Here is a 14,549-nt window from a genome sequence, read left to right as displayed (position 1 = left end):
AACCAGACAAAGCATGAAAATGCACCAGAACAGCCTGAGGTATCTGAGGGAGAACATTTGGCACAAACAACCCAAACTGTGACGGGTTGGCATGTCGATGCTCCAATGCAGTGTGTGCCCAGTCTCAGCACAGTGACTACACACAGGTTTTTTGGCCACAACAACACAATTTTCACTCTCCACCTCACCTACTTGCCACATTTGGCTCCCTGTGACTTATTCTTCTTTCCCAAAATTAATTTTAGGGTGAAGAGTTGCTGTTTTTGACTCAAGAAATTCAGTGCTCATCACGACAGAACATGGCAGGTTTACATAATCAGACTTCCAGAGAGTGATACAAGCACTGCAGTAGTGGTTTCAGCGCTGAATCACTGCACAAGGACAATACTTCAGAGATGAAGGGAAAATTCAATTAGATAAAGTTTTGAATTTTATAAGCACAGTCAGTCAAATGTTTCAGTGCACCTCATAGAAACACAAACATCTTCCAGATAAAATCAGGACCACATAGACTGAAGATGACATGGCCCCAGTTTTTTTTACCGCCCGGCAAAAACTGCGTTTTGCCGGAAGGTATTGTTTTCACCTGCATGGTCTTGCTTGCTTGCTTGCGTGTTTGTCTGTAACACTTTGGTTTCCGCGCGATAACTCGATAAAATATAGATGTAGCCTCACCATATTTGGTACACAGCTGTACCATAATAACACACAGGTCAAGTTTGAATTTGGTGACTGTGACCTCATTTACAAGGTCACAGGGGTCATCTTTGTCGCCGGGCGGTCCAAGTTTGGTAAAACTTCTTGTTTTTTTTTTTATTTGGTTAAAATAGTTAATGCTAATATATTTAAGAATGTCACTTTACGGGCTACTAGTATAACGGACCTTTAATCTGTTCTATCAGTTTATGTGTACAGACGTACACCGTCAACACTGTGACAAAAAATAAATATAATGCAATTATCCACTTTTTATCCTGAGTTTTAATGCTCCGACTCAGACTCACATAACAAAATTTAATATTAAAAAGCAATATAAAAGGATTCATAATGCTTTCAAGTATCTCAAAATGTTGTTTTCTTCAATAACAAATACTAGATGAATACTCTACCTTAACATCAGTGCCATCTGTTGGCATGAACTCTTCATAGATGTACGAGCCCGTCTTCCTCACGCTGCTCTCTGGGGAGTAGACACTGCTTCGGCTCCCAATCTACAAAAACAGCACACCTCTCAGCCATTAGTTCACCTATTTACTCTGCACAGTCTCCGTAAGATCCACCACAATCAGAATCAAAGCCTGCAGATCCATGTTTGACAGAACCATCATGGATTTATGACAATGCACTTCTCTGGGAAAGCAAAAGAAGCTGTTAAGAGGTGCAAGTTAATACCTGAGGAGGAGTGTTTCAGTGTTTTCAGTGGATCAACAGCATTATGACTAAACACATAAAACAAAGGTGTACAATCAAAATGCCAAGACCAGCCCTGGACTTGTAACTCTTTCCATATATAACAAGAGTGGTGTTACTTAAAGCACATAAGAACACTTAGATAAGACAAAGAAGGGCTTGAAGTTAAAAGCTTATGAGTTACAGCTATGCATTAGACAGAAAAAATGCACTAGAATGTCACTGTAACTCTGTGCAAGAGGATCCATTAGTGACCAGCCTGGTTCTGACCTGCAGGCTTTTACATAATGGAAACCATGAGCTGGTGTTCTGGGCAGGATAGTTGTAGGGTGTTGCAGGTCATAAATGTGTACATCTTTGGCTTGCTTTTTTACAAACTCTGTTGTTGGTTTTGTGGTAATAATATATTAAGAGCATGAAGGAAAGATTCTCTGTATGTTCTCCTCACTAGGATGGGGACTTGTCTTTATATGTGGGCATATATAAGGTTAAAAGCTATGTTGTTAACTGCTAATTGAATTTGAGCCACTGGGGTGTGCTTTGATGATGGTTGCACCTTTTCCATCTCACATTGCACATTTGTGGAGAACTTGGTGCTAAATAACTTTCAGACAACTTGATTAACCTTTTTTTTCTTTTTTTGTTTGTTTAGCTGAAATACATTAAAATTTGAAGGAAATTCACTGAGAAAAATACTCTTTAAAAGCTCCATAAATGCATGATGCTTACAAAAGTCAAAGAGTAACTGTGATGTCACTATTAACCAAAATAATCATGATTGAGTTTTCGCCATAAACTAGCAGCCGGATGTGACAGGGAGGATTTATAGAAATAAGAAATAAGCCACAAAGGTCAAAGCAGGGACCTTTCTGAAGAGTCGCTGGCTGCCACCGCCAGCAGAGGTGGGGTAGTAGATGTAGACGTTGTGGTCCTCGGCACAGACAGGCTTCTCGACAAAAGGCTTCTGGAATATCTCTCCGTTCACTTCCACGTGGTCCTCTCCTTCTACCAGGTTACACTCTGAGACACACAGACAGATCAAATGTTTCTGTTTGCCAGGCAGACCCTCCTCACTGCCTCTGATAATACACACACACGACGCCCCACCCCGCAGTGTTTACTCTCGAGCCCTGTGAAGCAGCTCTGCACTCTGAACCATGAGCAGTCGCTGCTATCAAGATGGCAGACACTTTAAATGTCTCGCCGTTGACTGAGGTTGTGTCACTGCGTAAAAACAGGATTTGAATGTCAGACCCGTCAAATCACAGCACTTAAGTACGGGACACTTGTGACTGCTTCACATTTGATACTATATTTATCCACGAGCTGAAATAAAACCAAAGCCGTCTTAAATAAGTGGCCTTCTGATGCTGCAGGGACCAGAGCTTTGGGCTGTTTTTCTGAGGTATGAACTAGTGCTGCAATGAGTAATCCATAGTTTGGTGACAACTATTTAATGTTATACCAGCTATTTCAGTTTTTTGTCTTTTTTTACAAAATAAAGCTAAAACTCTCTGATTCTAGCTTTTTAAATTTGAACAATTTGTTATTGTTATCCGTCTGTTTTGTTTACTTTGACGTTTGCTGCTGCCTTTCTTGGCCAGGTCACCCTTGTGAAAGAGGTCTTGATCTCAATAGGTCTTTTACCTGGTTAAATAAAGGTTAAATAAATAAAAAAAGAAATGAATATTTACCAATTTCTTTCCCCCTCTATGACAGGAAACTGAATATTTGAGTTGTGGATGGAATAAGACATTTGAAAACGCCTTTATTGCCTTTGGAAAACACTGATGGGCACTGCTCACCATTTTGACATTTTATATAATAACAATAAATAGATTAACCGATAATACAAATAACCTTAACCCTTTAAGCTGCAGTCAATTCCAGCCGTTTTCAGTACAAAAAAATCGCTAATATTCTATTTTTAAATAAAAAAATTACGAAAAATACAGGGAATATTGGACGGGCATCGCGAGGTGCATTTCCTTGAAAACGATCGATTCGTGGATTTTATACCGACTTCAGGACATGTTTTGGACAAAATAGTTTACTGGCTTGTGTCGTCTGGATGTAAAAGGTTGGATTATGGCCGTTTTTTGTGGAATCTTTTTTTCTGTGTGTAATAATGAACCCGGAAATGTGAGTCGCGCTGTGTGCGTTGAAGCCGTGTATAGAGAACGGATGGATGAATATTTGTTTTTGTCGGACAAATGTGTTTTTCTCACCCGCTGTGGTAATCGCATCTGAAAGTGGTTTATACCGGCGGATTCATGAGAATCTAAGCTTTCCATCGGCGTATAGTGTTTGTATAATCGCATTTGCAGCCGTCGGACATTCTTGAAATTCCTATGCAAATTAGTAGGTGTACCGCCGGCGGTACACTGAAGCGCACTGAAGTGCAAAGGGTTAAACTGCTGTAAAGTAAACAGCTATACACGATAAAAAGTGACTTAACATCAGCAGCAGACTGACCTTCAGGTTTATCTGGGTCACGGTTGAGCACAGCATAGCGTGGTAGATCAATCCCTTCCTCCTGCAGGATGCGATACACTTCCCTCCTGTTAGAAAATGCACGCTATGATGAATCACTGCAGCATTCCTAACCCTTACTTTACTATGTGTGAATGTATTTGTACAAATACTGGAAATGTAGGGCTTCAGTGAATGGATGCACCTGTCCTGTATGTAGTACTGCATGTTCAGGTCGTTGATGTGCAGAGGGTTTCTCAGTTTGGCGTAGCTCACTGCCTTATCCAGTGGGAATCCTGGTTTACACACATGCAGAGGAACTGTTCAATAAATCAGACATTTTTAGAGAACACAGACTGACATAGATAGATTGACTCTGTTGGACTTAATATAATGTAGATGTTGAACTACAAGACAGACACTCTGTTTAGTGTGTAAATGGGCAGCTGGTAAGAAGTCAGTGGTGCAATAGAAGGTAACATAAACGTGGGTAGATTTACAGATATCACGTGTTCAGGAATTATGAGCAGAATTCCTATATGATAAATGAAGAGCCACAAAAAGCACAAAGCGCCAATTTGTCCGTGTCCATACATGCATGAGTGTTTTGTGTGCTGTACCCTTGGAGTGGAAGGAGATGAGGCAGTCGCACAGAGGCCATTTGTCCACGGGCTCGTTGAGGATGACGTCCTCTGGGAAGATGACCACGGTGATGTACTCGAACCTGCACAGCCTCTCCAGGATCTGGGTCATTGGCTTGGACTTGGACTTCTTCATCATGCAACAGATTCCCACCACAATCTGTCGCTCCGGGGGCTGAATGAGGGAGCGGGTAAACACAGAAGCAATTACAAAGACAGCCTTGTCCCATGAATCTCCCACAGACCTCATAGGGAAGATGCACAATGTATGACAAATGTCTATACATTTTATCACTGAAATCAGCGTAAAATTCTGAGAAAATCTCAAACTTACATGAAAGAACACTTCAAATTTAAATTCTTTTGATGTTGTCAAATACACTTGTTCCAATCTTTACACTGCCATGAATAAATTCTTGTCTGTTGGCCAATATCTGGCTAACTAACTCATGAAAGGAACCAATGTCTTGGCCACAGACTAATAATCTGTGTGGGGGATAATAGAAATTCTGTTCCCCAACTATATTTCCACTGAAAAAAAAAATCTATTGGTCATGTACACAGATAATCAGGCTTTTCAATCATCTTTCACATGATGTCTGTTGGCACTGAGCAAGCACTACCGACAGCAGCACAGAGGAATGAAAGAGGAGGTGGTTATATGCAACGATCTGTCCTTGTATTAAAAAAAAAAAACCTGACTATAAATGAAACTAGCACAATAAAACTTTAAGAATTCTAAATAAGCCACTGCTTCACTGCTGAAAATTGTACTATTTGGAAAATACAGAGAAAAAGCTTATCTATCACTATTAGCTAAAGAAAGAAAGCCTCGTTTCCAACATATGTCGTGCATAGGAGAGAAATCTGACATGTGAGCTGCTGCACCTACACATAGTTACAAAGCCCAGGTGCATAATTCAGTTTATGTAAATTTATTCTGTCTAACCTGGTTCCTCTGAGTTACTAAAGTGCATGTAAATATTTTTGAATAGTTACATACAAAACTGAAAAAAAAAAAAAAAAACAGCTAACAGAGGTAAAACAATCTGGTCCTGGTCAACAATACTTTAGATATTAATCATAAGTAAAGTTTTTTGCAATAGAACATTTTGATTAATGTTACATATTTATCCTGACTATTTTAAAGATGAAATTAAATATCTGTTGAGCTCTTGAGAAACCAAGTTGTATTTGTAAAAAATCTTTAAGTTGTGCAGACACTTTCCTCCTAACATTTTGGCCACATCGAGCACGTATGCGGACTGTTTGTGTAGCAACTGTGCTAATCAATGTGCAGCGTAGAGTTGTGGTAAAACATGTTTTTGTTTTAGGATTGATATCTTCTACAGTTTCTGAATCCAGCACAATGCTGTCAAACTTTCAGTTCTACACAAAGCATGTACAATATGGCTAAGTTGAAATTTACAGACGACACTGTAAGCAATAAAGTTAATAAGCAACCATCAGCTGTTACTGGTAAAATAGATGGTGGCAGAGGGTCAAGACCCAGACGTGGAAGCCCTATTTGATACACATTCCTTGTAAACCTGTAGTTAAAGACATTTTTGTGATGCATTTGTCTGCAAAAGGGCTGCAAACACCTTATGTAAAAAAACAGAAAAAGATAACTGATCTATTTTAATATTTGCAGCATGGATCTCTGCTCTCATGCCTGGTGTAGCCACATTCATTGACTATAGTGGAAGTGTAGAGTTGCAGCAGCTGCTCCATAAACAGTCCACAGAGGTTATATGGTCAGTGTAGCCACGGCGTAAAAGTGAGAAATTCTACTATGGATGTCAGAGATGCACAATGTTAACTGAGAGCCCTCCACTGCAAACTGATCTGGCGTATCAACAGCTAACAGAGGAAGATTTTCCCACCGAGTCTGTGTCTTCGTCGTCCTCATACAGCTCCATGTCTGTCCTTATGCTGTCTTCCAGGACCTCGCTCTCATCGTCCTCGCAGCCCACGAAGAATCTGGGAGCGCCACGCCGGCTCTCGCCCGGGCTGTTGGGCTCTGACATCACAGTCCCCCACGGCAGCCCTCAGCGTCCCACCGCGCCATCGTACACCAACACACCGCCGGAGCGGGCCGCCGATGGGAGGGCACGAGGCCAGGGGAGAGGGACGAGTCCACTCTGCCTGGGTTACGCAGCAGAGCAGGTAGAGGGAGGCGTGTGACGCAGAACAACAAGATGAGGCTGAACAAGGAGCGCTCAAACATAAACAGTTATGTGAGAAATTATGGTGCTGCCCAGTGCTCTGCGATGACGTTGTTACTCAAGTTTCTCATTTTTTCATTCAGCGACTTCACATCTTAAATGACTGGCTTGGGTTTCTCAGGAGTCTTCAGCAACAAGTTGAAGATCCAGTTATCTGATGACAGTTCTTTCCTCCATTTGTGCTCAAGACTGACAGTCCTACAAGGAAGCAAAACACATAAATGAAAAGGTATTTATAAAGTATGCCACAAGGTGTTTCATTTGTATTGCTGTGTTACATGATTCCTCCATGCTTGTTAACAAGTTATAGTTATTGTTATTGTGCATGGGCTTTTGCATGACAAAAAGCACAACTGATCCCCATAGAGTAAAGGCATTTTTCTGTTATTTCTGACCATTTCATAAACACATGTCTACTGTGCTTAAGATTATTAAACTTCACTGAACAATCTGGCTAAAAAACAAAAAGCATTTATTCACATTTTCAGTTTCAACCATTTCAGCACAGGTGATTTTGCTAAAATGTCTGTGGGAGCACCAAAAAATTCATCTCTGCAGGAAAAACCCTAACTACGCCTTTCTTCTCATTTCATTTAAACACTTTGGAGTAAACTGTGTTCTTACATGTTAGTCTGTTTTGTGTGCAACGACACAACAGACTGAAACAAATCTTTTTTTTTTTTTAATCTATGAACCAAGAAGAACATTCACACTGATGTTTATCTTAGCACATGAGTGTCTGATGTTTTCTTTTCCTTTAAACATCGTATTATGGAAGTAATGTGGATAATGTTGGTATTTTCTCATTGATATTAAGCAGAAACTCCTAGACACTTGACCAATAATCACCTCCAGCATTTACTCTACTGTTGCACATTTAACTCTGATGCTGCAGTCTGGGTCTCTAAAGCAGCAGAGCACAGACTCTGATCTGCGTTTCCACCGCTAAGCATTAGCCAGTCATAGAGACAGGAAAGTCAGCAGAGAACGTCATACTGGAGACAAACTGTAATCACTCATTACTCTCTGGCACATTATAGGACACTCAGAAAACCTCTCCACCATAAGGCACAGTCACTCAAGTGTCTACACTGACTCTTATTATTAGTATAAGCAGCCTAGAAGGGGTCCAGATGCAATAATAAACAAACTCACATCTGTGCAAACCCTCAGGGACCTTAAAGTCAGGGAACAAACAGTGCTGCTAAAAAGGCCCAATTCCCTCTGCAGCATTTGTTTTTTAATTTAAAGCTTCCATGATCTAAAAACTCTGTGCTTTTATTTCATTTTTAATATTTTTCAATCTATGCAACAGTTTTAGTTTGAGTATAAATGATTAGTCCATTAATCTACAGACTATTCACGAGAAGATTAACTCTTCATTAAATTTTGTCCTTTTAAAGACAGAAAAGATGCCTTCACATATTCACATATTTCTGCTTATCTTTGTCTTCAGTGACTGTAAATTAAGTCTAGTCGCTAATAGTTGTACATTTACCAAAAGACACAGTGCCAAACTTTACTATAGAGAAATAAGATTGGCTTTACAAAGTTACCTCAAAGTTTAAATGTTACAGTTAAGACCGTAGGGTATTTATGATTCTGATTTACCGGACAAACTTAGGTTTTAGGTTAAGAACTTACAAAATTCTAAAATACAAATAAACCAGACTCACTTCATTATTAAGGTCAAGACTCTCCAACAGTGTATAAAAAGCAAAATTACCCAACTAAATTGAACATTGAGACTAAAACCCAACATTGTATTTAAAGCAATTTACGTCATTAATTAAAAAATTAAGTTTAGGACCCTGTAAACTTCTACATGGAAAAAATCCAAAGGCATCCTAAGACCAAGCACATTGGCGACAGAGTTTCAGACAAACCCTACGTGAGAAATTTGGGAATAGCCAAAGGTCTCACAAACTGTAGATACTATAACATTTTCTATTTGTGTTGGCTACGTCTGTGTGTGTACACTTTAGGCAGCTGAAATAACAGTAAGAAAAGGGTTCACTGTGGTGAAGTATTACTGTTTCATAAATATTTAACTGTTGCTTGGTACCAACATACAGAAATTCATTCTTACTTCCATTTTGGCAGCGAGTTGATTTAAAATAAACTCCTTCCATGCCTAAGTGGATTACTGTTTCAGAGCTTGAGCATAACAGTTAATCTCTTCCACTACACCTGCTTAGTCAGGCTACCAGCAGGAACACAGCTCCCACTGAGGACACCGAGGTCACACGCTCTTATTTTTGAAGGGCCTTCGGGGGTGGAGGTGACCGGGTGAACTATATATTCTACATTTTAATTAGGTGAAACTCTGTGTCCCTATGTCAACTTGTAACAAGCTTGAATAATAGCCTTGTTTTAGCCTTGGTGAAAATGTTTCTTTTGAAAAGCTAAATCTAAATAAATAAATCTAAGATAATGGGAAATTTTGACTACCCAAAGAGGCCAATGTAATCATTCAACTGGTCTGACAACATCAAAGCCAAAACTGACGACATTTTTGGATCAATAATTTCATTTTTTAGCCAGAAAATACCAAAAAAAATGCCCGCCCCTGTGTATGCCCAAAAATATGTACAAAAATCTTGCATTTAGTAGAGCTGCAACAATTCATCAATTAGTGACTATCTAATTAACTAAATAAGTGTTCTGATAATGAATTGATCAGATCAGATTGATCAAATTTATTTTTTTTTAAAGAAAAAAGATAATTTCTCTGTTTGCAGCTTCTTAACAATAATTATTTTCTGGTTTCTTTCCTTCTTTATGACAGTAAACTTAATATATTTAGTCTGCGTACAAGACAAGACATTTAAGGATGTCATCTTAAACTCTGGGAAATGTTGACATTTTTAGCATTTGGCTGACATTTTACAGATCAAACAACTACAACAATTATCTTGATCAAAAATTATCAAGATAATGAAAATATTCAGCAACTGCAGTTCATAATGCAAATACGTGACATTCAAAGATATAAAAGTTGGCGATAGAAAAATCTCAAAGGCTGAAATAAGACAATATCTTAAGTTTCTGCTAAAAAAAAAAAAATTCCTTTTACGTCATTTCAATTAATCTACTTTTTAGTACAACATCAAAGCCGTGAAAGTTGAAGCTACAGCTGAACAGAAACAGCACTGTGTTTCTTCTAAAGGCTCATATGACAACATAGTAAAACACCGAATTCAATCCACAGGAAGAAGCTTGGTGAAAGTTCAACAAAAGGACAGAGACAAGACTATATTTGCATAAACCAGTCCAAAGCAGCCTCTTTTCTTTTCTTTGCCTTCTCATTTCATCTCTGCATCACTGCCTCAGATCTACTTTGCACCTCTTTCCATTCAGAGACTTGAAATTATCAGAGTTTTTTCTTATTTTTATTTTTTTAAATCTAAACGCTGACTTTCACCCAACCTTGAACCAGATGACTCAGGACTCCTTGCTGGCCAGACGCAGACATTTCCTGCTGAGCGCTCAGCAGAGATCTGCACTAACCTTTAATCTGCACACCAGAAGAGCCTGAATCTGCTCCAGAACTCATTTCAATAAAACTATTTTTCATCTCATTAATGGGGGTCATGTCCTTGTTTATTTTAAGTGCATCGAGGGAACAAAGTCTCAAATATCCTAGACCTGACTGTTGGGGAAACGTTGCTACATAAACAGACCTGCAGACTGCAGTATGTGGGGAGACACTGACATATTACCCAAACTTGCTTTCTCAAAGCAGCATGCCAACGACGCCAATAATTTCTACACTCAGTGAGCTAAGATTTGATTATTTCCAGACAGAGCATAATGAAAAAAAGAATTCAACAGTTCCCCACTGACATTTTCTTTCCTGCAGCGAGCAGAAACTTATTAGAAGGCAGAATCTGGACCATCTATACAGGTACAGAAAAAAAATATATATATTTTTTTTAAATGTGCAGAAGATATTGTCTTTTGTTTCCTTTATTTCTAAGTTCAAAGCTGCTGCCACCACCAAAATCTAACGAAAATCTATTAACGTTAGCCATTTATTTTATGGATAAACTGACTAAATTGACTCATTCAGAATTTATTCAACAACTGACTGTTTAAAACCTTTGACTACTGCTGCAGGATTAAATGACTGAAAGTAAATTTGGATGGTTAAAGAATCATTTTTCAACAAATACATATCAGGTTTAATCTCACATCAGACAAATATAAGCAGTAAATCCTCAGCAGTTTGAAGCTTCGAGTTCAAATGTCTGACATTTGCTTGAACATAATAAATCAACTGCTAAACAAGTTGCTGAATGGTGCTGATGTATTACTCAGTTAATTGTTCAGTTGTGTCAACTTGAAACACAATAATAATAGGAAATTTAAATTGTGTCCAATTCATTCAAAACGGTCTGGAAGGTTTTGATTGTGATTCTTTGTTTAAAGCTCTTTTGACCTGAAAACCCAATGGTCTAATCTAATATTTAGAGTACAAATGATTAATCAAATTTTCAACAGACTGTCGGAGGAAAATCAGTTGTTTATCAATTTAAGTACTTTTTTCAGGGGAATAAAGGCCAAACATTTCCTGACTTATGTTTTTTTTTTTTTGTCTGCTATGACAGTAACTTAACTGAGGCTGCAGAGAAAACAATTTTGGACTATTAGAAATTATTTATTATTTATTTGGATATTTTATACCTGATTGATCAAGAAAATGTACACAATAATCAGGTGCGCACATATTAAATAAATATTTGGGGCACCCGATTATCAGCCTTGCTGACTATTGGATCTGAAATTCAGCATTGTGTTTAATATTGTGGAATTTGTGCTTCTAATTTTATAATGTCTAAATTTAGTCACTATTTTTTTGTAACTTAAATCATAATTTAGTGGAAAAAAACACTTCTGTGTTCTTCAAATTCCGAATGTGACCACATTGTTTTTGGAGCAAACACTAAGCATTAGTGGTTAATAATTGTTTAATCACCATATGGAAAAATATCCACAATATTTCGTTCATTTGACTGACTACTGATTGTTAATTTGGATGACAATCAGTTTAGGGAATTATTTAAAATGTGCATCTTCAAATTAAACACATAAAATATAAATACACAAAGGCATTTCAAAATAAAATTTTTAACTGGAATTTAGGTTATTATAAATTTAGAAAGAATTATACATTTTTATTGCAAGTGTATATATCAAATCCAATCATAAGTAATTAGTTTCTATTAAGTTTTCTTCATTATTAATAATCTGTATCAGTTTTGAAAAACATTTTGGTCGCTGGTTTTCTAATGTTTATGAGTGTGTCATTTTCCAATTTAAACAAAACTGAACAGATAAATGATTTAATTAGATGTCTTGGATTAACGACCTTAGCATTTCTAAAACACTCTGTGCCACACAGTGCAGTGAACATGGCAATTTCTCAATACAATTTTGACTGTAAAAAGCACATGCATGTTAAGTAAAGATGTAGTGTCTCGTCTGCAGGTTCTCCTTTCACAGACTGTGGGTGGTCTGAATGATGGGGCCAGCTATGTGCAGAAGTTACATTTTTGCATGCAGGAAAAAAAAATATGATAGCTAGCTGCACCTGATGTTCCAGTTGGACGGCGGCCTGACAGGTTTAACTACATGAATTTAAGAGATGAGGCGGGATGTTAACATGAACCAAAAATAATCAGACAGCCAAGCACCGATACCAGAGATGTATGACTGCTACCGCCGTTAATTCACGAACCGTCCAATGTACAGTACGGGGACGTTGTACAGGCAGAAAAACATGTATGAACCGAAATAACAAAACGACTCAATGATGCTATTTGCATGCACACATACCTAAATATGTGGTTGAGTTTAAGAACAACGTCAAATGGAGACGAGATTAATGTTAGCCGCCGTTAATTTTGGCAACGTTTAGCTGACGTTAGCCAGTGTTAGCATTCAGCTAACCACCCGGCTGGACGGCAATGTAAACAAGCTACCCAAGGCCATTTTGTCCGCATTCGAAACAGAAGCCAAATATCTGTGCTACTAGCGTTATAAACGCTAAACCCCGGACGCCTGACAGTCATAAATCCGTTAGCAGCGGCTGAGATAAAATAGTGAACTCACAGTTTGGGTGGACGGTTTGCATCGCTGCCATCAGCTCGCTTCCTTCACTCTTTGACAGTTTGCATGTGAAACCAATCTTATTTTTTCTACATTGACGCACTGAATGATCGACTTCTACTACAGCCAATAAGAATTTAGAATCGCGGTAGGAAGGCGGAACATAAGAATGGAATAAGCCAATAAGAAGCAGCCAAAGTAAAACTCACAAACAGCCGAATCCCCCAGAGAAGAAGACTGTTAGCGGTCTCTAGCGGTCAGAGGTAAATATTCTGCTGTTTTAAAGTATATGACCCCAAAATCTTCTTATCACTGCTGCAGCCTTGTTTCACTAATTTTGAATTGGTCACTGATCTTCATGTATTTGTTCACAGTGAGATTTTTAAATTTCTCCAACAATTATTTTCCACGTGGAGCCATGATGCAGACATGTGGATAGACACATGTCAAACTTGCAAAAAGGTTCTGGTGTTCACAGCACATTTTAAAACCATTTCTATACAAGTTGACTGTAACTCACTGGCATACTAAACTTAGTATCAGTTTCTACTTTTCTACTTTAACGTCTGTTTTTTTATCATAGAAAATACCCTGTTCAACTTAGAAATAATACAATTCTTAAGAAGTGTTAGAATTTTGAATCATTTGCCATTTGAATAATATTGCTCATGTCTGTTGTTGACTGGTAAATGTACTTTCTCTTCAGACTACCTCAAAATCCCATACCAGAGTCCATGAGTCCACGAAGCTGGCAGAATACTACAACCGACATTCTGTTTTTCAGCAGCAATGATGGATGTGAACATATAGTCATTTACATGCTCTTGTTTGAAGATTCCCATTCAAAATCAGCACTTTTGTTATAGACTGTTGCGATCATGGTTTTCCATCAGATGCTGTTGATGTTGCTCTGGTGCTCTTAGTCCTACTGTCATCTCACTCCTGCAGCTTCTTCATCTTTTCCTTTTGGCTTTTCCCTTCAGAAGTCACCACAGCTAACCCTGTCTTCTGCATCCTCTTCTCTCACACCAACTAACTTCATGTCCTCGTTCACTACATCCATAAACGTCCTCTTTAGTCTTCCTCTAGGCCTCCTGCCGGGTCCCTCCTCTGTACATCTCCAAACCATCTCAGTCTGGCCTCTCTGGCTTCATCTCCAAAATAACTACTATGTGCTGTCCCTCTGATATCCTCATTCCTGATTCTATCCATCCTGCTCACTCCCACAGAGAACCTCGACATTTTAATCTGTGCTACCTCCAGGTCGGCCTCCTGTCTTTGCCTCAATGCCACTGGTCTCTAAACCATAAAACATCGCTGGTCCCACGACCATTCACCTTTCCTTTTATCACACCTGACTTTTTTCCACCCATTCCAACCTGCTTGCTTCTTCACGTCTTTTCCAGTCTCTCCATTGCTCTGGACTGTCGACCCTAAGTACTTAAAATCCTCTACCTTCTTTCTTTCTCTCTGTAACCTCACTCTTCCACTTGGGCCCCTGTCATTCACGCTCATGTACTTTGTCCTGCTACAGCTAATCTTCATTTCTTTCCGTTCCAGGTCATCCACATCCACTTGCTCATGTTGAGCAAAAACATGTTGAGGTTAACTGGTGAGTCTACAATGACCATGAGTGTGAATGTGAGTGTGACTGTTTGTCTCTATATGTGGCCCTGTGATAGACTGG

At 38.6% G+C, this 14,549-nt stretch overlaps 1 protein-coding gene across 8 annotated transcripts in view; it reads right to left on the bottom strand.

The window, feature by feature from the left end:
- Window positions 1-12,990, bottom strand: part of ppip5k1a (diphosphoinositol pentakisphosphate kinase 1a) — a 47,676-nt gene extending 34,686 nt beyond the window's left edge. For all 8 annotated transcript variants that reach the window (XM_022197397.2, XM_022197399.2, XM_051937902.1 and 5 more), the window contains exons 1-7: window positions 12,866-12,990; window positions 6,410-6,949; window positions 4,503-4,698; window positions 4,088-4,178; window positions 3,886-3,971; window positions 2,276-2,430; window positions 1,110-1,211 (exon numbers count right to left, since the gene is read on the bottom strand). In XM_022197397.2, coding sequence (XP_022053089.2) covers window positions 1,110-1,211; window positions 2,276-2,430; window positions 3,886-3,971; window positions 4,088-4,178; window positions 4,503-4,698; window positions 6,410-6,553 — 774 coding nt within the window. In that variant the 5' untranslated portion in view covers window positions 6,554-6,949; window positions 12,866-12,990. The remainder of the gene's footprint in view (window positions 1-1,109; window positions 1,212-2,275; window positions 2,431-3,885; window positions 3,972-4,087; window positions 4,179-4,502; window positions 4,699-6,409; window positions 6,950-12,865) is intronic.
- Window positions 12,991-14,549: the final 1,559 nt, after the last annotated feature.

This window comes from Acanthochromis polyacanthus, chromosome 2 (assembly GCF_021347895.1).
Source record: "Acanthochromis polyacanthus isolate Apoly-LR-REF ecotype Palm Island chromosome 2, KAUST_Apoly_ChrSc, whole genome shotgun sequence".
Lineage (NCBI taxonomy): Eukaryota > Metazoa > Chordata > Actinopteri > Pomacentridae > Acanthochromis > Acanthochromis polyacanthus.
Note: the sequence above shows the minus strand (reverse complement) of the source record. Positions and strands in the feature narration are given on the sequence as shown.